This window comes from Copadichromis virginalis, linkage group LG20 (genome assembly GCF_057382275.1).
Source record: "Copadichromis virginalis isolate Kocher_CV1m ecotype Utaka linkage group LG20, C_Virginalis_male_GT1.1, whole genome shotgun sequence".
In the NCBI taxonomy this organism is placed as follows: domain Eukaryota; kingdom Metazoa; phylum Chordata; class Actinopteri; order Cichliformes; family Cichlidae; genus Copadichromis; species Copadichromis virginalis.
The window spans coordinates 18,685,916-18,708,896 of record NC_140637.1 but is presented as its reverse complement, the minus strand read 5'-3'; the positions used below and the strand labels follow the sequence as shown (position 1 = coordinate 18,708,896).

Below are 22,981 nucleotides of genomic sequence, written 5' to 3'. Positions count from 1 at the left end.
ACTTAGAAGCCACGAATTCCCCAATATGCAAATATGAATGCCTGAGACCACATATATGATTGGCTGGCTGGGAAGCCGTGCAGGCCCTGATTTGTGGATTTGAATTCCTCAGCCCTCAGATATGATTGGCTGGCTTAGAAGCCATGAAGGCCCCAATATGCAAATTTGAATGCCTCAGGACACATATATGATTGGCTGGGAAGCCGTGCAGGCCCTGATTTGAAAATTTGAATTTCTCAGTCCTCACAGAGGATTGGCTGCCTGGGGACCTGGCAGAAATATATAGAAATACTATGATTAAGCATAAATACTACATTTAGTAGAAATACTATGTTTTAGCACAAATACTATAAAAAGCAGAAATACTATAATTTAGCAGAAATACTATATTAAGCACAAATCCTATAAAAAGCAGAAATACTATATTAGGTACAAATCCTATAAAAAGCAGAAATACTATATTAAGCACAAATCCTATAAAAAGCAGAAATAGGATGATTAAGCATAAACACTACATTTAGTAGAAATACTATGTTTGAGCAAAAATCCTATAAAAAGCAGAAATACTATATTAGGCACAAATCCCATAAAAAGCAGAAATAGTATGATTAAGCATAAATACTACATTTAGTAGAAATACTATGTTTTAGCACAAATAGTATAAAAAGCAGAAATATTGTAATTTAGCAGAAATACTATATTAGGCACAAATCTTATAAAATAGCAGAAATAGTATTATTTAGCACAATAGTAATAAGTTAAACAGAAAAATTGGAAAAGCAAAATGGACAGCTGAAAAAATGCTGAACATGCTGAGGGTCCCTCAAATATACTTGTTAAATGAAAAAATCAGCAAAAAAATGCACAGGGAGAGAGAAGTAAGTTTCTAGGTCAGCCTGGGAGCTGCTGAATTTGAATCCACCAATCAGAGAGCCTGTGTACTTTTTCCCGCCAAAACATGTGCCTCTTTTTACACACGCAGCACAGAGAGGCACAGGATTATTGCAGCCTATTTCTCATAGTGAGGACTCCCCTCAAACAAATGACCATAATTTCCAAACCGTAGGGGCTAGAGCGGTCATTCTTACACCGTTTTGTTCAGAAGAGATGGGGGAATCTTCCAGTGTTTACAATTTATCATTAAAATATGAATTATTAAAGATATTTGACTTGTAATGCACCATAACTGAGTAGAGCGAAGCAAAAACTGCCTTGACTTGCCCTCAAACAACGCTTTCTAACTCGAAATCTATTTGGAGTATCGATATCATTCTTTCACCGTAAGAGACAGCAGGCTTTGGTGAACAATCATGGAAATTTTCAGGTCTCTGTGGAAATCCAACAAAAAGTTATGACGAGAGAAAAAAGTGGTTCATTTCCACAGTTTGAAATCTGAAGAAATCTGAGCGAAGGACAAATTTCCTACCCTCAAACAAGTCCAACTCATTTCAGAACGGTAATAGGTGAGAAAGAAATTCTTGAATTGTGAGCGTCAGGAGTGTCTGAAGATATACGGGGACAAGCCTCATGTCTTAACTTTGCTTCGTTAAGGAGATATGACGATTCGAATATGCCTCTCATTACAGAAATGCAGCGATGATTTTGAACAAGCTCTCCATTCACTTTATATGGAGAGTTTTCTGACCTTGTGTTAGTCTGAGGAGATTTGCCAAAATTCTATAAATCCCACAACAATGATGGTGACATTTTCTGAAAGCCAGCAAAAATACCTACGTTTTGATGTATAATTTGTGGAAGTTGAGTGAAAATTGAGCAAGTAGCAGGAAGTTGTTCGGACATGAAGTGAAAATTGCAAAACCTTCAGTGGCACACTGGAAGCCAAGAGCATAGCAACCATAACAACACATGTATTTTGTGAAAAATCACAATTTTGCAACTCAAAACTTTAAGAGGCATAAAAGTAAAACAGTAAAACATTTGAAAAAGCTGAATCATACCTGAATAGCCCAATAATTTGTGAACATTTTAAAATTTGAATGGTTGTTCTAGGTGAAAGTATGAGGAAGTAGTTAAGTTTCAAAAACAAGCAAAATTTAGCAGAATTGCAGAAGTTTCCCATTCATTTCAATGGGACAAATTAAAGGAAAAAAGCTTAATATTTTAAAAAGTATAATAGTTAAAAATAGCAAAAATCGTAGCAGGAATTAGCAAAAATAGCAGAATAGTTTAAAATTTGAACGGTGAAAATCGGCTGAAAATTGTGGAAGTAGTTTAACGGCGAAAAGTGTACGGAAGCAACTAGAATAATAATAATAAAGAATAAAGAGAAACAGGAACTCAATAGTGTGGATGCTTAAAGCATCCACACAACTAGAAAGTGCATTTTCTGAAGAAACTGCAGTGTGAATGCTTGAATCTGAATGTATGCACTGAAATGAATTAATTGCTGAATTTTGAGTTAAAAATTTTGAACGAGAAAAAAAAAAATCCCGAATTTAACGTGAAACCAAAAGTGCTGAACTGCTAAAAGCTGAAGGTTACACAGAAGAAGAAGTTGGAAAAAAAAGCTGAAAATGTTTTAATTGTAAATTAGAAAACCCTAAGAAATGAGAAAAGAACATTTAGAGTCAGAAAACATCTGAATGAATATTAAAAGGTCATATTCTTTTAATCACTGAATGACTAAAATGTGATCCCTCCACTTTGATCCACACAGTTTAAAAAGTTTAAATGCCTGAGCTTTGAAAGACACGCTGTTGGAAAGAGAAGAACGATGGATACGTTTTGAGGGTAAAATGATGGCTGTAACACTGTGGACACAGCAGCAGTTGAAAGAGAAGTGCTTAAGATGAATCTTGGTACAGTGGCAGGCAGAGCTCGTTAAGCAGGCAGGTGTGAGCCTGGTTGCTATAGTGACCGCACCCAATGGCTCCATACACACGTACACAGACATGCGCCTCACTTTTGCTGCTTAAAATGAACAGAAAAGTCAGGCCAAAACAAATCGTTCCCAAATGAAAAGTAAAAGTCGTACTGACAAAATTCTTTCACCGTGAGCGACAGCCATGTCTAGTCTACCTAATTCTCAGTTTTCATGCCTGTGGAGTTTATTATATGGACGTGGTGACAGTGTAAAGACACCATGCTCTTCTGATTTTCAAACGAACCTTCTGAGCCATTTTAACATTAGAGTCTATGGAAGAGTTGGAGGGAGGAGGCTGTGCATTGGTGACATTTATGAAAGAACCATAACACCTAGTACAATAGTAAACACATTGGATGAAAGAGGACAGCCATGGCTACGTTTTGAGGGTAAAATCATACCTGTAGAGCAAACGCTGCGGACACAGCAGCAGTTTTAAAAAAGATTTTAAGATTAATTTTTTTGCTCCTCTCACTCTAGCAGTTGAGCTGTCTCACTCTAGCCCCAACATTCCGTCCCATACACACCCATTATAAATTTTGAAACGGGTGAAAAAACATCATGAAACTTAAACTGGAACTGAAGAAAAAGTATAATAGATATTGAAAAGATAAATACAAGTTGAATAGTTGAATGTCTTGTCTTCGTTTTAAAGTTTGAATGGTGGCTCTATGTCAATGTATGTGGAAGTAGTAAGAGTTTAAAAATGAGTAAGTTGAATGAGAATTTGAAGGGTCTCCCCATTGAAATACATGGGAAATTTTTGTTGAATAAAGTTGAATAAAATTAAAAATATAAATGTTAAAAATGAGAAAAATAGAAGCAACCATGTCCAAAAGAATAGGAATCTAACGATGTTTGAATGGTTTTTCTAAGTTGAACGGTTTTGAAGGAGTAGGCTTTCAAAAAACGTACGGAATAGATAATAATAAAATAGAATAATAATAATAAAGATTAGAAGAACAATACTGTGAATGCTTTTCAAGCATTCACACTAATAATAAAGATTCGAATAACAATACTGTGAATGCTTTTCAAGCATTCACACTAACTAGAAAGTGCATTTTCTGAAGAAACTGCAGTGTGAATGCTTGAATCTGAATGTATGCATTGAAATGAAATAATTACTGAATTTAAGTTAAAAATTTTGAATGAGATTAAAAAAAAAACCCGAATTTAACCTGAAAACAAAAGTGCTGAACTGCTAAAAGCTGAAGGTTACACAGAAGAAGAAGTTGGAAAAAAGCTGAAAATGTTTTAATTGTAAATTAGAAAAACCTAAGAAATGAGAAAAGAACATTTAGAGTCAGAAAACATCTGAAAGAATATTAAAAGGTCATATTCTTTGAATCACTGAATGACTAAAATGTGATCCCTCCACTTGGACCCACACAGTTTAAAAAGTTTACATCTCTGAGCTTTGAAAGACAAGATGTTGGAAAAAGAACAACGATGGCGACGTTTTGAGGGTAAAATGATGGCTTTAACACTGTGGACACAGCAGCAGTTGAAAGAGAAGTGTTTAAGATGAATCTTGGCAGAGAGAGAGAGAGAGCTCGTTAAGCAGGCAGGTGTGAGCCTGGTTGCTATAGTGACCGCACCCAATGGCTCCATACACACGTACACAGACATGCACCTCACTTTTGCTGCTTAAAATGAACAGAAAAGTCAGGCCGAAACAAATCGTTCCCAAATGAAAAGTAAAAGTCGTATTGACAAAATTCTTTCACTGTGAGCGACAGCAATGTCTAGTCTACCAAATTCTCAGTTTTCATGTCTGTGGAGTTTATTATATGGACGTGGTGACAGTGGAAAGACACCATGCTCTTCTGATTTTCAAACGAACCTTCTGAGCCATTTTAACATTAGAGTCTATGGAAGAGTTGGAGGGAGGAGGCTGTGCATTGGTGACATTTATGAAAGAACCATAACACCTAGTACAATAGTAAACACATTGGATGAAAGAGGACAGCGATGGCTACGTTTTGAGGGTAAAATCATACCTGTAGAGCAAACGCTGCGGACACAGCAGCAGTTTTAAAAAAGATTTTAAGATTATTTTTTTTGCTCCTCTCACTCTAGCAGTTGAGCTGCCTCACTCTAGCCCCAACATTCCGTCCCATACACACCCATTATAAACTCTGAAACGGGTGAAAAAACATCATGAAACTTAAACTGGAACTGAAGAAAAAGTATAATAGATATTGAAAAGATAAATACAAGTTGAATAGTTGAATGTCTTGTCTTCGTTTTAAAGTTTGAATGGTGGCTCTATGTGAACGTATGTTGAAGTAGTAAGAGTTTAAAAATGAGTAAGTTGAATGAGAATTTGAAGGGTCTCCCCATTGAAATACATGGGAAATTTTTGTTGAATAAAGTTGAATAAAATTAAAAATATAAATGTTAAAAATGAGAAAAATACAAGCAATCATGTCCAAAATAATAGGAATCTAACGATGTTTGAATGGTTTTTCTAAGTTGAACGGTTTTGAAGGAGTAGGCTTTCAAAAAACGTACGGAATAGATAATAATAAAATAGAATAATAATAATAAAGATTCGAATAACAATACTGTGAATGCTTTTCAAGCATTCACACTAACTAGAAAGTGCATTTTCTGAAGAAACTGCAGTGTGAATGCTTGAATCTGAATGTATGCACTGAAATGAATTAATTGCTGAATTTTGAGTTAAAAATATTGAATGAGATTTAAAAAAAACAAAACAAAAAAACCGAATTTAACCTGAAAACAAAGGTGCTGAACTGCTAAAAGCTGAAGGTTACACAGAAGAAGAAGTTGGAAAAAAGCTAAACATGTTTAAAATGTAAATAATAAAAAAATGAGTAATGACAAAAGAAAATTTAGAGTCAGAAAATCTCTGAATGAATATTAAAAGTTCAAATTCTTCTAACTGAAATGAACTTAAAAGATGAACAAAAATTCTGGAGAAAATACAAACTTTAATATACAGCATAATGTTTTTCAGACATATACACATGTGTATATCATGTTTAATAGTATTACATACATCAATTTGTTTTGTATGTCATAGAAAATAAAAAAAAAATCTTAAGTCATATTTTACAGCTTCTTTCTGAAAAGGACTAGTAGAATAAATAAAAATAACTAAATTAAATAACTAAATAAAAAATAATAAGCAAGATATGAAATACATGAAAATTCAACTTTTAAAACCACAATCCTGAACCTTTAAATTGTGTTGGTTTCTTAGAACATGGCTGAACAGCTGTTTCTATCGTCCTACTTAATCTGTCTACACATCTTTTTATTACTCATTCTTCTTTATGTTTTAATGTAAACAGAGTCCACACAGTGGTAAAAGAGAACTGTATAGAGATTTTTGAGTAAACTCAAATGAAAGCCTAAGGTGGTGACACAGTTTAACACGTGCAAATAATCAAATAAACACATTAGTCCTTTTTGTGAACATGGATAAATAAGTATCCATACAGCATTGTTCAGCCATGCCACTAAATGCTTTTTTACACATTGTTTTAACCTGGACTCAGACACAAAGTCCCAAAATTAGTTAGTCCCTGACTTTGAGTTGTGGTTATGACTAATTATTATACACAAGGCTTTATCTATCTAAACTCTAAGTACACAAATATGAAAAAAAAAACCTATACTTACCAGCTGATACCCCACACTACACACTAGGTGTGCCATGTGACCTGAAACTTTGGTACAAAATCATCATAATCATTCTGTTAACACTGTTTTTTAACACTGTTTGTGTTGCTGTTCAGCAGTTTAAAATGTTTTAGATTGGATTACATGGAATGAATTTGAATTTTCTTGGGGGGTTTTGTGTGTGTTTTGTTCTTAGCAGATTTTTTCTTCCATAACGTTGAATTCCAGTTACCACATTTCTGGCCATATGACATCCCGAGTGCCCACTTAAAAAAATCCCCACAGTTAATTCAACATTAAAACAAAATAAAAATATGTTAAATAAATAAAGGTTTGCTCTGTGATGAAATACTAAATAAGCATACATTGTACAGAGCACTAACAATGACAACAATCCTTTAGCCTGTTGATCAGAGAGAGGCAGTCATTATGTCCATTTAAAACCTGTAATCACAGAGCACAACGTTTCTGTGAAACTATGAAGTCCCATATGATCCTCATCATGTCCAGTGACTTCAGAGTGGATCCTCCCTGTCATCCGGCCAGTGTTTGATGTGTGGCAAGCAGCACAGAAGCAGGATAGCTGAGGACTTTAAAAGAAGAGCAGAAAACAGGAATATGTAGTTGTAAATGTAAATATCAGTGATACTTGTCTTGTCAAAGGGAATAAAATAATGAAAATGTTAACTTACACACTCATTTAGGGAGGATCTTGACACTGCACAGAGGAGGCACAGTCAGTCTGACTATGATGGTGATCTCCAGGGATGTTTTCCTGCAGCAACATTCCTGCCAACTGGCCGTATGATCCAGAGTAGTTGGTTTGTAATAAACAGAAAGGTGTATATGTTAGGTAGTGTGCACTCAGAGCTGGTCCTAAGAAACAAACACATCCTGTAATAAACTGAATACCTGTAGTAGTGCTGCTGCAAATATGAAGCCCTTCTATCATGAGTGGTTTCAAAGAAGGTGTTTTGGAGGCTCAGTCACAGAAACTGTGCAGTCTGTTCAGTCCTGAGTGTCTCGGCTCTGAAGGGGATGGATCACAGAGGGAAACACCTGAGTACAGACATTACAATACACTCTAACACTCCTAAGGTCAAGTGAAAACACAATTTAAACACTTCACAAAGAATGAATACATGTTTTCATGGAAATAATGTCATTAACCCTTTTTGTTGTTAGTAAATCTCACCGACTGCTTGTGGGACAAGCTAGAAGGAAGACTTATCACAGAATCTCTCCTGTGCTCCAGATGTGAAGTCTCACGCTCTGATCGTATGGCGATGAAGATGGTGATGATGAAGTTTCTCTGATCTGTGGCATTACAGTTTCTAGCTGCTATGTGCTTCACATTGTTGGATTTTACATGTGAAGATTGGAGAAGACACAGGAGGACTGTGTCTTGCTTAAAAAAAAAAAAAAGAAAAAAAAAAGGAAACCTAACAGGAAAGGAAACCCCCCCCCCTCAACTCCCACCGTACCCTCCCCCCCCTCCCACTCAACTCCCCAACCTCACACCATCAAATGTCTATACAAATGTAGGGTATCAGCTGGTAACAGAAAGCAAGTGTAACATATGCACTACATATGTAACACTGCTGAAACATTTCTGGCCAGAAATGTGCAGTTATCAACCCAGACCCACCCTGATGATTGCACTGGCCAGAAACATGATAAAAGCTCATAAAAATTTATGTTTCATAGTAAAATTGGTCCAAAAATATAATTGTGTACTTTTGAAAAAGTTTAAAGTTTATAACAAACCAAAATAATAATATTTTTGTAAATAGTATTTCAAAATAGAGGCACACATAAAGTGGCTTAACTGTCATTATTGCTGTAATTAGGTTTGTTTGTTTGTTTGTTTTTTTAAAAAGCAACCTTTAGTCATTATTGTTCTCTCAGAAACAATGAAGAAGCTGTTGAACATTTATGTGTTGTGTGGGCAATCCTCTGGTCCACCCTCCCTCCCTCCCAGCCACAGTGAGACTGGGGCAGCCTGGCAGGATGTTGAAGCCTGGCTGCAGAGAGGATATGCCTACACTATTCATTTTAAACTGCTATATTTGATTTTTCTGACATTTATAGGTTACTGTTAGTGAATTTTAGATTTTCTGTAATAAATAAAATTGTCATCTTTTACTGATATCATTACTTAATTCATGTAATTGTATTTTATGTAAACAATTCAAACATTATACTGCAATGCAGGGCGTCAACTTTTAAATAGCGCTCTACTTTCTTAAGTCATTCAAAAATATAGAAATTACTTACTGTATTCAAAGATCTAGATCATGAATCATCACAGGACAATACACAGTATACTGGGTCATGGTAACTATGGTAGGTCTTCATGACTCCAGAATGGAGACATCGATCTGACTGAGAAATGAAAATAAGGTCAAGCAGTGTGTTCTTCTCTGTGGTAGGGGCAGTGATGACCTGTGCGTATCCCCTAGACTCAAACAACTCCATGATTGGTTTGTTTGCACTGGATAAAACATTCTCATTAAAATCACCACAAACTATGATGGGATGACAGTCCATGATCTCCAATGAGTCTAATAGGCTTACCAGGTTTTTCAGGAATGGCCTCAGAGTGTAGTCTGGAGGTCTGTATACAACTGCAATCAGAGCACTGACTGGTGCTTCAACCTTTAAAGCCAGAAATTCAAGGTCAGTTACATTATGGATGTACTGTTTTTCATGCACTTGAATGTCACTTTTCACATAAACAGCAACTCCACCACCACTTCTGTTAGCCATCTGGGGAAAGTTTGTGTAGGACAGGTGTCTGTTGCGTTTGAACAAATTATAATTTTCCAAGTGGAGACTCTCTGCGACAAAAGAGCCCCGCAGGTGTGTTTCTGTTAGGCACAAAACATCTGCTAGACACAATTCATGGTGACTTTTGATGTCATTAATGTGAGCTGGCAGTCCCTCTGTATTATGATGAACAATGGTGAAAACCTCTGACCTGCTGAGGGTTTGTCTCACGTGTAGAAGAGGCATCATGTCATCAAGGTTGGCTTGTCTCATGTTCTCAAGTGCTGCAGTGATTTCTGGGTTGGTGAATATTTTTTTCTCCTCCATATCAAGAAGATACAGTCCACTGAGAGACGTCACTCTACTGACAGCTACGTAGGCCATGCCGGGCTCAAAAATGCTCTTAAGAGAGACAACAGCTGATGTAGTTGTCATACCCTGTACCTTATGTATTGTACATGCAAAGGCCAGCTTCACTGGGAACTGTCTTCGTACCACTCCTTTCTGCTTCAGATTCTCCTCTGCTCTCTCAATGTACACCATGTCGTCTGCTGGTGTGCGGTTATTCTTTCCAGATGTCTCATTATCCATTTTAAGTCCAAGCTTGATGATGTGTTGGTCGTTTTCAGAGTAAACTACTCTAAGTAGTTTTCCAAAAGCTCCATTAACCAAACCATTTTGTATGTCAATGTTTCTGGTGAGCATGACACGAGCTCCTTCTGCAACTTTCAGTGTGTCTGGTAACTCGTTTTTACCTCCTTTGAATGGTCTGTCTTGAAGTGCCATTCTGCCAGTTCTAGGATCTTTTCTAAAATCATCTGCATCGATGTCAATGACATGAGTGTGGAGCAGAGCCAGTGTTGCAGAGTTGTGTGCATCCACTTCTTTATTAGTTGCAAAAATGTGCAATGCATCAGTCGGACAATGGGCTGGTTCAGTTATGGCCTGTAACAACAAATCTCTATCTGCTTCGCAAAGCTCATCCAACTTTCCTTTTACACGAATTCTGTTCAGCATCTCTGCAAAGACAACATCATCTTTCTGACGCATAATCTCGGTCAGAGTGATCATCTGAAAATGCTCCCGCCACAGGTCGATCTCGGATGGGTTGTGCACACAGAGAGGTTTAGACTGTCGCACTGGGGGTAGCTGATAGAAGTCTCCGACAGCAATGACTGACATGCCTCCAAAGGGTCTCCGAGTCCCTTTGATCTGTTTGAGTCTTGCATCTACATATGCAAACAGATGTCTTGACACCATAGACACTTCGTCAATGACGATTATTTCAGCATTCATAAGTTCTGATCTGACTTCATCCAGCTGATTGCCAAGTCCCTGAATGGGAGGTTTTAAGCTTCTAGGCAGCTTGAGAAGAGAATGCAGTGTTGTTCCAGAAATGTTAAATGCTGCAGTCCCAGTGAAAGCAGTTAACAGGACAGTGGGTTTTGATATGTCAACGTCGTCTGCATATCTGGGCACTTTGCTCAGTATCTTAGATGCTTCTGAGTAGATGCATTTGATAAGATGTGATTTTCCTGTTCCAGCACCACCATTAATATAAAAGAAAAACTGCTCTGGATTTAGAGCACAGACTCTTTTAATGCACCAGTCTCTAACTGCATAAAATATGCAGGCTTGCTTCTTATTCAGATTTTGAAACATCTGACGTAACAATGTGGGATCAATAGCAGGGGGTTCCCTGATGGCTCTGACTTCTGTTGAAGCATCAGCCTGACGGCTGTAGTCGGGCACATCTTCCTGTTCATTTTCATTGTCTCGCTCTCTTTCTTGTTCAACAAGTGGCAACCTTACGAGATCTGATTCAGGTGCCAGATTACACCATTCGTCAGTCACACCTCTGTTCTGCTCATATTCCTCAACAGCGCTCTCGATCTCCTCACTGTTTTTCTCATATTTTTCTCTATTTCTTTTGACAATGTGTTGCACGTACTCAAGACGATCAGTACCTGGTAGCTGTACACAGCCAGCACCATAGAAAGCCTGATAGGTTGGCAAAGATGGTGTTTTCAGTTCGTGGTCTGAACGATGAGGAAGGTACAGTTTAAGCAGTCTTCCGTAATATTGCTCTGGATGTTTTTCTTGTGAGCAGCGGTGAAATCTGATGATAGCAGGCTTATTGTTTTTGCGCCTTTGCACAAACCCCATCTCATTGAGAAGGGGCAAAACATCTTTACCTTTTTTCTGTTGGCCATAGACAATCCTGCAAGTAGCAGCAAAGTCTGCCATGCACATCTCCTCATACTCTGGTGTTTCAGGTCTGGCTTTGTATTTGTCATTCAAAGATGTCATCCAAACATTGGAAGATTCAGGTGTTGTGTTGTCCAGAACTGACAGGGGACGACTCATTTTCACAGGATTATCATCAGTTGGTATGAATATTACAGCACGTGAACATTGCTTCATGTGAAGACCACATGCACGAGCAACACATTCTTGTGCACTGATCTCTCGCTTCTTTGAATATGCCTGCATGACGGCTCTCATTTCATCGCACTCATTTACACTGTCCTTATGGGAGTTCTCAATGACAGTTTTCAGGTACTCAGATAGCCCGCCCTCTTTTTTTGATATATATTTCATTAAATAATTTGCAGCACCAAAAGCATCTAAAACAAAGCTTATGTCGATATTACTGTTCCAGGCTTCAAGCAGATGTGGATTATAGCCATTTATCCAAGAGTCTTTTGGATCACGCTTTAGTATGATCGTACTCCTTGTGTTCATTTTATTCAGGTATCTCTGATATTCTGCATGTGTCAAGTTGCATCTTGCCAAGAGCTGCTCTAAACTCATGGAAGCAGTTTCAGGTTCATTCAGCAGCTGGTTCAGTGGTCTGAGCTTGTTCTTTGCCGTTTCTACTTCCAGTGCATCATCCTCACTGGGTCTTGTGATCATTGTCTCATTGCAGGGTGGTTTGGGAAAACCAAAACGGCACCCGGAGCTTAAACTCCTAAAGCACGTCTTTGTGTGGTTCTTACTGTGTTTTTGCACTTCTGTTACTTTTTTGTACAGTTCAGGTTGTTTATGTGGATCAGGCAGCTGAGCTGTGATGTATTTGTTTATAAAATCAAGAACAGTTTGCTCATCATCCTCCTCAAACACAGGAGCACCTTCTACCCACAGGAGGCAGTGTATGTGTGGGCTTCCTCTGTGCTGAAACTCAACTCTGTAAAAGTAGTCAATGACTTTGCCAAGTGGCTCTGCGGGAGATAAGAGTAAATCTCTGAATAATGCTTCAACTCTCTTGTCAAACATGCGCATTGTTGTGACAGGATTGCTTCTCAGGATGTCACACTTTGCTGACCAGTCGAGTCCTTCAAAATTCACTTGTTCACCTTGCTGCCTTGTTATTGCCTCGATCACTTCAGGCCAGCGCATTTCAGCAGCTGAAAATGTGCAAAAGAACGTGGGAGTTCCCAACTGTCTGATCATGGCAAAAAGATCTCTTGTTGTTTTCTCCCAATAGGCTGGGGTTCCTCTCAGAGGCTGCATGAATCTCACTGCATCTTTATTTCGCACCAGTTTCTCCACCTCATGTTTATCTTGTAACATGCCTGAGGTTATTTTTCTACCATCTCTGGTCAGAGGCTTTGCCTTCCTTAACTGTACTGTCATGCTGGATGTAGCCAAGTGTATTTCAGTCACAAACTGTGCAAAGAACAAATAGTTTGTGTCTTTGGCAAAACGATCATCAATGCAGAAAAGTCTTGATTTGAAATACCCACTGGGGGATACTTTGATCAGCCTTCTTTCATCAAGTGTGTTTTGACCTGTAGGAAACTGCACAGGGAAGGCCATGGCCTCCAGTTTAGGTGTTTTGAAAAAACTTATTGGATTGTTTCTCTCTGCAGGAGCAACAGAGTAGATTCCTTCACTGAAACATAATATCTCCTCAGCCACATCAGGGGGCTGCAAACAGGACTCGAGTGCAAAACCACCATTAGTCAGTCCATCTGCTTGCTCTGAATCATCTCTCATCTGTTCATGCGATTGTTCACCATCACAGGGTAACATGTCAATGTCCTGTTCATTTATATTTTGTGCTTCACTCAGTGCATTTTTCTCACAGCTGTCAATTTCCATTAAATCAGCCTCATCATAATCGTCCTCATTCATGTTTTCATCATCATCATCCTCATCATCTTCATCAGGAAGAGTTGGATCACACAGCTCAGCATCATCTCTGATGCTCACATCCTTATACTGTGGATGAATCTGCTTGAGTTTATGCAGTGCTTGCACAAGTTTAGACCAGCTTACAGTCTGAAACAGCTGATGACCTTTGTAAGACAAGCGTCTCTTCAGTTTTACTCTCATGACCTGAGAATTAATTCTCAATCGAGGTAGTGTTTCAACAGTTTCCTGTACCTCTGATGGGACACAGACCACATTTCCTCTAATTGCTCTTTGTCTGCCTTTGGGAAGAGGAATGATCTTGGCAAATGGTATGCACTTGGCTATGAGATGTCTCTCCAGTATGTTGAGATCAGACAGTTCAGCTGGAATATCAGCAAGATCCAACTTATTGGCAACAGCAAGTGCTGGCATGGATCCATTTTTAAGATGATCGTGGCAGGTGTGACAAATCCACTCTCTCTTTCTCTCATCGGGAACATTGCACTGCTCATTTCTGCAGTTTTCATCACAAACATGAACAAACTTTCCTGTCAAACATGTTGTAACTACATGTGGGTTTTTGACATAATTTGACCTTCTGCAGGGTCGTACTTGGTTTGGAAATGAAGCCTTGAAACATACAGTACATGGGTATGATGGTCCAGCTTTGATTTGTGATTTGAACACAGATATGGCCTCGTTAATCACACTGTTGTCACTCTCTTGGGTTTGTCTGTTCACCCATCTGTATTTCCTTTTTATTTTCATTGCACATCTCATATTGTGCATAATCCTGAAGGCAAGATTACTTTGATACCTGTCTCGCATTAGTTGTTTCATTAGTTGTCTGTGTCTTACTCTGAATGCGTTATCACGTGCATAACGCTGAGTCACTCGAGATCTCTGTCTCTCTCTGAAATCTGGGCTCTCTTGATACCTTTTAGTGATATAGTTTTTTTGTTTTTGTCTAAATTCAGCATTGTCACAGTAACGTCTTTTAATATATTGTTGATGTTTCTGTCTAACTTCAGGATTGTTTTTATATGATTCGCTTGTAGAAGATTTCTTCTTTTCTTTGTAATCTTTATTTGAAGCGTACTTTTGTCGTTCTTTCCTTTTTTGGTTTTCTTTTCTCTGATTTCTTGGTTTGTCTGATGCCATTAATCTTCTTTTCATTTTGCGCCTTTGCTGTTTATTAACTTTTGTCAGTTTATAGATTTTTTGTATAACTGTATCAGAAAGATCACAGTTAGCACCATTTTTTATTGCAGTCCTTGACTGACAGGAAAAAACATCATTTGATGGAAGGAAATTAAAGTCACTCGATAGTTCTTTGGTAGTTATAAAAGTAAATTCATTTTGAGGAGCTTCGTGTGATGTGAACTGAGTCATACGGACTTCTTGTTGTTTCTCCAGTGGTGTACAAACAGACATTGGAGAGATCTCAGTAAGATCAGTGGTTGTGTTTCTCCTTGGAGAAGAGGAGTTTGCTTCATCAACAGTTGTATCAGAGTGAGTAGGTGCCACAGCAGTGGCAGCTGTTGGTCTGCAGACTGTGTCTGTGATAGTATCACTCAGGTTGACTGTGCTCATACTGTAGAACTGCACAGGCTTCAGTTCATAGTTACAAGAAGGTGATATCTCCATCATTTCATAAGAATCCTGGAGTCTCTTAATCATGTCACTGAGGAGTGTGAATTTCACCATCACAGCCGTACCACGATCACGTGACCATAGTGCTAGAGGAAGACCACTGGCTGTTCTGGAGTGTGGATCAAAGAAACCATATTTGCCCGATGTGGATCTGAACACTGCGATACACAATCCACTCATAATCAGTAAGGCATACTGCACATCTGACAACAGGCAGCTCAGTCCTGCTTCTAAGCTGAGAAAGGTATCTACTGCCTCCTCTGGAGGTTCTTCAAATGTCCCATACCGGGAAGGCTGTGTCATGTCGACATGATACATAGACCTGCGAGCATCAACTTTGTCTGGCAGCTCATCGGTAGCCAAATGAATATTTTTAGGAAATCTTTTCTTGGCCTCTTTGTACATCACATCACCTTTATCCAAGACCAGATTAAGGTCAGCTGTAGTCATGTTATCATTCTCATGAAGGAAAGCAAGAAATGTGAGTGAGTTACATGTGCACTGCTTGTTTCTGGAGTCTCCATATTTGGGATGAGCCTGGCTGTGAGATGCACAGATATGTGTAACAGAGGGCTGGTTTTCAAAGTTCACTCTTTCTGCATGAGATGGTCCTGCCACATCACTGTGACGGCCTCTTTTTACAATATCAGCATAACCCACCTGTGGGGCACTTGACACCTCAGGTTGGTCTCTATGGTTTACCTGATGATCATTAAATTCATGCTGCAATCCAATCTTTACAGCATCTGCATAGGATACCTGTTGTACATGTGCAGGAACATGTTGACCTGCCTGTTTGACACCATCAGCATTGGTCTTTGCAGACACAAAGTCTTCTGCAGAGCTCTGAGGAAAATCACACTCAGCTTGTTCACATGTTGGTACTTCATGAAACTCATGGAACTTCTTCCAGCGTTGTTTTGCAGCTTGTGACTTTTTCTGCTTCCTTGGCATTTTTACACAAGTGTTTCTCTTAGTCTTTAGAAAATATGTTTATAAAATAAGAGTGGCACAGAGCAGGAGATGTTTTCTTTGTCTTTATATTTCAGTTTTTATTTCTCAGAAACAGATGTCTTTGTTTGTTTGACAGTTTGTCAGTCGAGAGAATAATATGCACTCTCTTTATTGGCTTGGCACAACTTAGCAGCAAGCGCAAAGTGAAAAACAGCTAGAGAGAAAATTTAGAAGAGAGAACAGACAGAGCAGGAGAAACACGGCTGGGAAATCACAATCAAACCGTGAATTAGAGTTTTCTTTATTTGTTCAGTTTGTTCTCAGGTAGAGGCAATATGCACTCTTTATTGCTTTAATGGCTTGGCATTTTTCAGCAGCAAGCCAAGAGTGAAAAACAGGTAGAGAGAAAATTTAGCAGAGAGAACAGACAGAGCAGGAGAGACACGGCTTTAAATCAAACCGCAGAGTTTTCTTTGTTTGTTCAGTTTGTTCTCAGGTTGAGGCAAAATATGCACTCTTTATTGTTTTATTGGCTTGTGCATTTTTCAGCAGCAAGCCAAAGAGTGAAAAACAGGTAGAGAGAAAATTTAGCAGAGAGAACAGACAGAGCAGGAGAGACACGGCTTTAAATCAAACCGCAATAAGATTCTTGGTTTGGCAAAATTTCTCACAAACCACAGGGTGAAATACAGATGGAAAGAAGGCAGAGACAACAGGTGGAGTAGGACAGAAGATAGAGGGGTTGGGGGGTTGGGATGTGAGATAGAAGACTGGAGATCTGGTCCTTGTTCTTCTTCTGCACACTGTGAACAAAAAACAAGAAAAAAAATAATTTTAATAAAATTATATCACATGGTAATTGTATGAACTAATTGTGACTACTGAAAAAGGACAAAACAAATATTCAAGCTAAACTGTTGTCGGCTGCCATGTGCAAAAAGTTGCACAATTTGGCACTTTTTAAAAGAATAAATATTTAATTAAATTCAGCAATAATATTTTTAAATACAAATATGATTGAGTGAATTGTTAACTAATCACATGTAATGTGCAAAAATGTACGAAAAAAATATTTTAGCCCAATTGTTAAGCTGAACTTATGTGTATTTATTATAAAAATGTGTTTAAAAGGTCTAGCACAAAGTTTGAACCCATCACTTTAAAGCTTATATTAGTCAGACTCTTTTTTTAAAATTTTGGTGTACTTCTCTAACAGTATGTGCACACCTACCAGGCAAAGCACAGATGTGAGTCAAGTTCCTGAAAGTGTAAGACAAGAAATAACATGTTAGTTGTCTGTACAGTGTTATCAGACTAACAAAAAAACAAAGCCCACACGACATGATATACTGAACTTATAGTCAGCAGGGTAATTATAGAGTAATATAGCACACCAGCTGATACAGCAGCCATTTTATAATTCAAACTAATTAACTGAAGTATTTATTTAAGTACTTATATAAGGCTACTGTTAGACTGTTACTAGCCTTAGCATCGCTGCTAACGCTAGCATTCCTGCTAGCGTTAGCACTTCAGTTAGTGTTAGCACTGCTGGTAGAACTAGCACTCTTACTGTTAAAACTGAGGCACAATGGCAATAATAAAGCTCATTTGTTACTTTTTTCTCACTGACCGCCAATAAATATCACAGGAATATCACAGGAATATTCTTTTTGTCAGTTAAAAACTGCTAAGGCTAGTGTTGGCACTATAGCTAGCGTTAGCATTGATGCTAGCATTAGCATCGAAGCTAGCATTAGCACTGCTACTAACAGCAAAAGTCATGAAGTACTCTTACTGTTAAAACTGAGCCACAATGGCAATAATAAATCTCATTTGTTACTTTTGTCTCACTGACCGCCAATAAATATCACAGGAATATCACAAGAATATTCTTTTTGTCAGTTAACAACTGCTAAGGCTAATGTTAGCACTATAGCTAGCATTAGCATTGAAGCTAGCGTTAGCACTGCTGCTAACAGCAAAAGTCATAAACCTATATAAATGGTAGCAAAGGTTATTCTTTTTTTGCTTTCTTTATTCTTTGAACTCTGTTGAACTTTAAAAAGACTTGATATGTGAGTTTAAATGTCAAACATGTATTTTTACCATCATAAAATTAAAACAGTGCTGTACTGAATGTATTGTACTTACCACAGCAGAGAGCAAAGCGGAATGACAACCGTTGGTGTAGTGATTAGTTAAAGACCGATGAGGCGTTCAGGTGGTGCTTGGAAATTTGAGCATCAGTTTGAACATCAATAATGAGCATATATATTTCTCTGTCATAGAGAGACAGAGAAAAAAATACACAAGACTCACCAGCATACAAATTGGTACTTTTTCTCTTTATGTCACTCATTCGCTTATACTCAGGAAAGAGGGCAACTGGCATTAAATGAGCAAATAAAAAGTCATCATCTTGAACTGTTTTATGGATTTTATTTTAAGACTACTTTGAGCGTATTTGTGGGGAGATAAACTATACAGACTAAAAACAGAGACATTAAATGAGATTAGATTATTTAAAATGTGGGAAAATACACTACAGACAGGTAGATGCTGTGAGCTTTAATTATCCAGTCAGAAAAGATTATTTTAAAGTCATCAACTGACTCAAACTGCCCAGATCTGAAAAACCTGTGTGGAGAAGACAAGTCCACCAATACACAATCAACTTGAATTTAACAGGGCAATAATTCAGGGCACTATTCAGTTAGCCTATACTAACTACTGACATACTGTTAATCTGTGGCAAAAGCCTGTCAAACCTGTCTTATTGTACCTATTGAAAAAGTTAATCTTACTACAACTGCTTAGATATAACACACATTTTTGATTTAATCTTGGCAGAGAGAGAGAGAGCTCGTTCAGCAGGCAGGTGTGAGCCTGGTTGCTATAGTGACTGCACCCAAGGGCTCCATACACACGGACACAGACATGCACCTCACTTTTGCTGCTTAAAATGAACAGAAAAGTCAGGCCGAAACAAATCGCTCCCAAATGAAAAGTAAAAGTCGTATTGACAAAATTCTTTCACCGTGAGCGACAGCAATGTCTAGTCTACCTAATTCTCAGTTTTCATGCCTGTGGAGCTTATTATATGGACGTGGTGACAGTGGAAAGACACCATGCTCTTCTGATTTTCAAACGAACCTTCTGAGACATTTTAACATTAGAGTCTATGGAAGAGTTGGAGGGAGGAGGCTGTGCATTGGTGACATTTATGAAAGAACCATAACACCTAGTACAATAGTAAACACATTGGATGAAAGAGGACAGCCATGGCTACGTTTTGAGGGTAAAATCATACCTGTAGAGCAAACGCTGCGGACACAGCAGCAGTTTTAAAAAAGATTTTAAGATTAATTTTTTTGCTCCTCTCACTCTAGCAGTTGAGCTGTCTCACTCTAGCCCCAACATTCCGTCCCATACACACCCATTATAAATTTTGAAACGGCTGAAAAAACATCATGAAACTTAAACTGGAACTGAAGAAAAAGTATAATAGATATTGAAAAGATAAATACAAGTTGAATAGTTGAATGTCTTGTCTTCGTTTTAAAGTTTGAATGGTGGCTCTATGTCAATGTATGTGGAAGTAGTAAGAGTTTAAAAATGAGTAAGTTGAATGAGAATTTGAAGGGTCTCCCCATTGAAATACATGGGAAATTTTTGTTGAATAAAGTTGAATAAAATTAAAAATATAAATGTTAAAAATGAGAAAAGTAGAAGCAGTCATGTCCAAAAGAAGAGGAATCTAACGGTGTTTGAATGGTTTTTCTAAGTTGAACGGTTTTGAAGGAGTTAGATGCCAAAAAACGTACGGAATATATAATAATAAAGATTTGAAGAACAATACTGTGAATGCTTTTCAAGCATTCACACTAACTAGAAAGTGCATTTTCTGAAGAAACTGCAGTGTGAATGCTTGAATCTGAATGTATGGACTGAAATGAATTAATTGCTGAATTTTGAGTTAAAAATTTTGAATGAGATAAAAAAAACAAAAAAAAAACCCAACTGAATTTAACCTGAAAACAACAGTGCTGAACTGCTAAAAGCTGAAGGTTACACAGAAGAAGAAGTTGGAAAAAAGCTGAAAATGTTTTAATTGTAAATTAGAAAAACCTAAGAAATGAGAAAAGAACATTTAGAGTCAGAAAACATCTGAAAGAATATTAAAAGGTCATATTCTTTGAATCACTGAATGACTAAAATGTGATCCCTCCACTTGGATCCACACAGTTTAAAAAGTTTAAATGTCTGAGCTTTGAAAGACAAGATGTTGGAAAGAGAACAACGATGGCGACGTTTTGAGGGTAAAATGATGGCTTTAACACTGTGGACACAGCAGCAGTTGAAAGAGAAGTGTTTAATATGAATCTTGGTACAGTGGCAGGCAGAGCTCGTTAAGCAGGCAGGTGTGTGCCTGGTTGCTATAGTGACCGCACCCAATGGCTCCATACACACGTACACAGACATGCGCCTCACTTTTGCTGCTTAAAATGAACAGAAAAGTCAGGCCGAAACAAATCGTTCCCAAATGAAAAGTAAAAGTCGTACTGACAAAATTCTTTCACCGTGAGCGACAGCCATGTCTAGTCTACCAAATTCTCAGTTTTCATGCCTGTGGAGTTTATTATATGGACGTGGTGACAGTGTAAAGACACCATGCTCTTCTGATTTTCAAACGAACCTTCTGAGCCATTTTAACATTAGAGTCTATGGAAGAGTTGGAGGGAGGAGGCTGTGCATTGGTGACATTTATGAAAGAACCGTAACACCTAGGACAATAGTAAACACATTGGATGAAAGAGGACAGCCATGGCTACGTTTTGAGGGTAAAATCATACCTGTAGAGCAAACGCTGTGGACACAGCAGCAGTTTTAAAAAAGATTTTAAGATTAATTTTTTTGCTCCTCTCACTCTAGCAGTTGAGCTGTCTCACTCTAGCCCCAACATTCCGTCCCATACACACCCATTATAAATTTTGAAACGGGTGAAAAAACATCATGAAACTTAAACTGGAACTGAAGAAAAAGTATAATAGATATTGAAAAGATAAATACAAGTTGAATAGTTGAATGTCTTGTCTTCGTTTTAAAGTTTGAATGGTGGCTCTATGTCAATGTATGTGGAAGTAGTAAGAGTTTAAAAATGAGTAAGTTGAATGAGAATTTGAAGGGTCTCCCCATTGAAATACATGGGAAATTTTTGTTGAATAAAGTTGAATAAAATTAAAAATATAAATGTTAAAAATGAGAAAAATAGAAGCAATCATGTCCAAAATAATAGGAATCTAACGATGTTTGAATGGTTTTTCTAAGTTGAACGGTTTTGAAGGAGTAGGCTTTCAAAAAACGTACGGAATAGATAATAATAAAATAGAACTAGAAAGTGCATTTTCTGAAGAAACTGCAGTGTGAATGCTTGAATCTGAATGTATGCACTAAAATGAATTAATTGCTGAATTTTGAGTTAAAAATATTGAATGAGATTAAAAAAAAAAAAAAAAAAAACTAATTTAACCTGAAAACAAAGGTGCTGAACTGCTAAAAGCTGAAGGTTACACAGAAGAAGGAGTTGGAAAAAAACTGAAAATGTTTTAAATGTAAATTAGAAAACCCTAAGAAATGAGAAAAGAACATTTAGAGTCAGAAAACATCTGAATGAATATTAAAAGGTCATATTCTTTGAATCACTGAATGACTCAAATGTGATCCCTCCACTTTGATCCACACAGTTTAAAAAGTTTAAATGCCTGAGCTTTGAAAGATACGGTGTTGGAAAGAGAACAATAATGGCGACAATTTGAGGGTAAAATGATGGCTGTAACACTGTGGACACAGCAGCAGTTGAAAGAGAAGTGCTTAAGATGAATCTTGGTACAGTGGCAGGCAGAGCTCGTTAAGCAGGCAGGTGTGAGCCTGGTTGCTATAGTGACCGCACCCAATGGCTCCATACACACGTACACAGACATGCGCCTCACTTTTGCTGCTTAAAATGAACAGAAAAGTCAGGCCGAAACAAATCGTTCCCAAATGAAAAGTAAAAGTCGTATTGACAAAATTCTTTCACCGTGAGTGACAGCAATGTCTAGTCTACTGAATTCTCAGTTTTCATGCCTGTGGAGTTTATTATATGGACGTGGTGACAGTGGAAAGACACCATGCTCTTCTGATTTTCAAACGAACCTTCTGAGCCATTTTAACATTAGAGTCTATGGAAGAGTTGGAAGGAGGAGGCTGTGCATTGGTGACATTTATGAAAGAACCGTAACACCTAGGACAATAGTAAACACATTGGATGAAAGAGGACAGCCATGGCTACGTTTTGAGGGTAAAATCATACCTGTAGAGCAAACGCTGAGGACACAGCAGCAGTTTTAAAAAAGATTTTAAGATTAATTTTTTTGCTCCTCTCACTCTAGCAGTTGAGCTGCCTCACTCTAGCCCCAACATTCCGTCCCATACACACCCATTATAAACTCTGAAACGGGTGAAAAAACATCATGAAACTTAAACTGGAACTGAAGAAAAAGTATAATAGATATTGAAAAGATAAATACAAGTTGAATAGTTGAATGTCTTGTCTTCGTTTTAAAGTTTGAATGGTGGCTCTATGTCAATGTATGTGGAAGTAGTAAGAGTTTAAAAATGAGTAAGTTGAATGAGAATTTGACTGGTCTCCCCATTGAAATACATGGGAAATTTTTGTTGAATAAAGTTGAATAAAATTAAAAATATAAATGTTAAAAATGAGAAAAATAGAAGCAGTCATGTCCAAAATAATAGGAATCTAATGGTGTTTGAATGGTTTTTCTAAGTTGAACGGTTTTGAAGGAGTAGGCTTTCAAAAAACGTACGGAATAAGAAAATATAATAATAAAGATTAGAAGAACAATACTGTGAATGCTTTTCAAGCAT

General features: G+C 37.6%; 2 protein-coding genes and 1 long non-coding RNA gene across 9 annotated transcripts in view; all 3 read right to left on the bottom strand.

The window, feature by feature from the left end:
- Nucleotides 1–22,981, bottom strand: part of LOC146684637 (synaptotagmin-2-like) — a 126,852-nt gene that overhangs the window by 69,516 nt on the left and 34,355 nt on the right. The gene's annotated exons all lie outside the window — the stretch shown is intronic.
- On the bottom strand, nucleotides 5,825–7,285 carry LOC146684640 (uncharacterized). The gene is made up of 2 exons (XR_014917076.1): nucleotides 7,231–7,285; nucleotides 5,825–7,128 (listed from the first exon to the last, which is right to left on the bottom strand). It is a non-coding gene; the product is annotated as an uncharacterized LOC146684640 (long non-coding RNA).
- Nucleotides 7,283–15,067, bottom strand: LOC146684639 (uncharacterized). Of its 3 annotated transcripts, none has more exons than XR_014917074.1 (3): nucleotides 9,116–15,067; nucleotides 7,451–7,567; nucleotides 7,283–7,334 (listed from the first exon to the last, which is right to left on the bottom strand). XR_014917074.1 is itself a non-coding variant. In XM_085443218.1 (2 exons), exons 1-2 carry the CDS (start codon nucleotides 15,035–15,037, stop codon nucleotides 7,547–7,549), a joined length of 5,943 nt encoding a protein of 1,980 aa, XP_085299344.1. In that variant the 5' UTR covers nucleotides 15,038–15,067; the 3' UTR covers nucleotides 7,318–7,546. The 3 variants fall into 3 exon arrangements, 1 of the variants encoding a protein (XP_085299344.1); XR_014917075.1 differs by lacking the exon at nucleotides 9,116–15,067 and adding an exon at nucleotides 7,734–7,941; XM_085443218.1 differs by having other exon boundaries at nucleotides 7,318–7,567.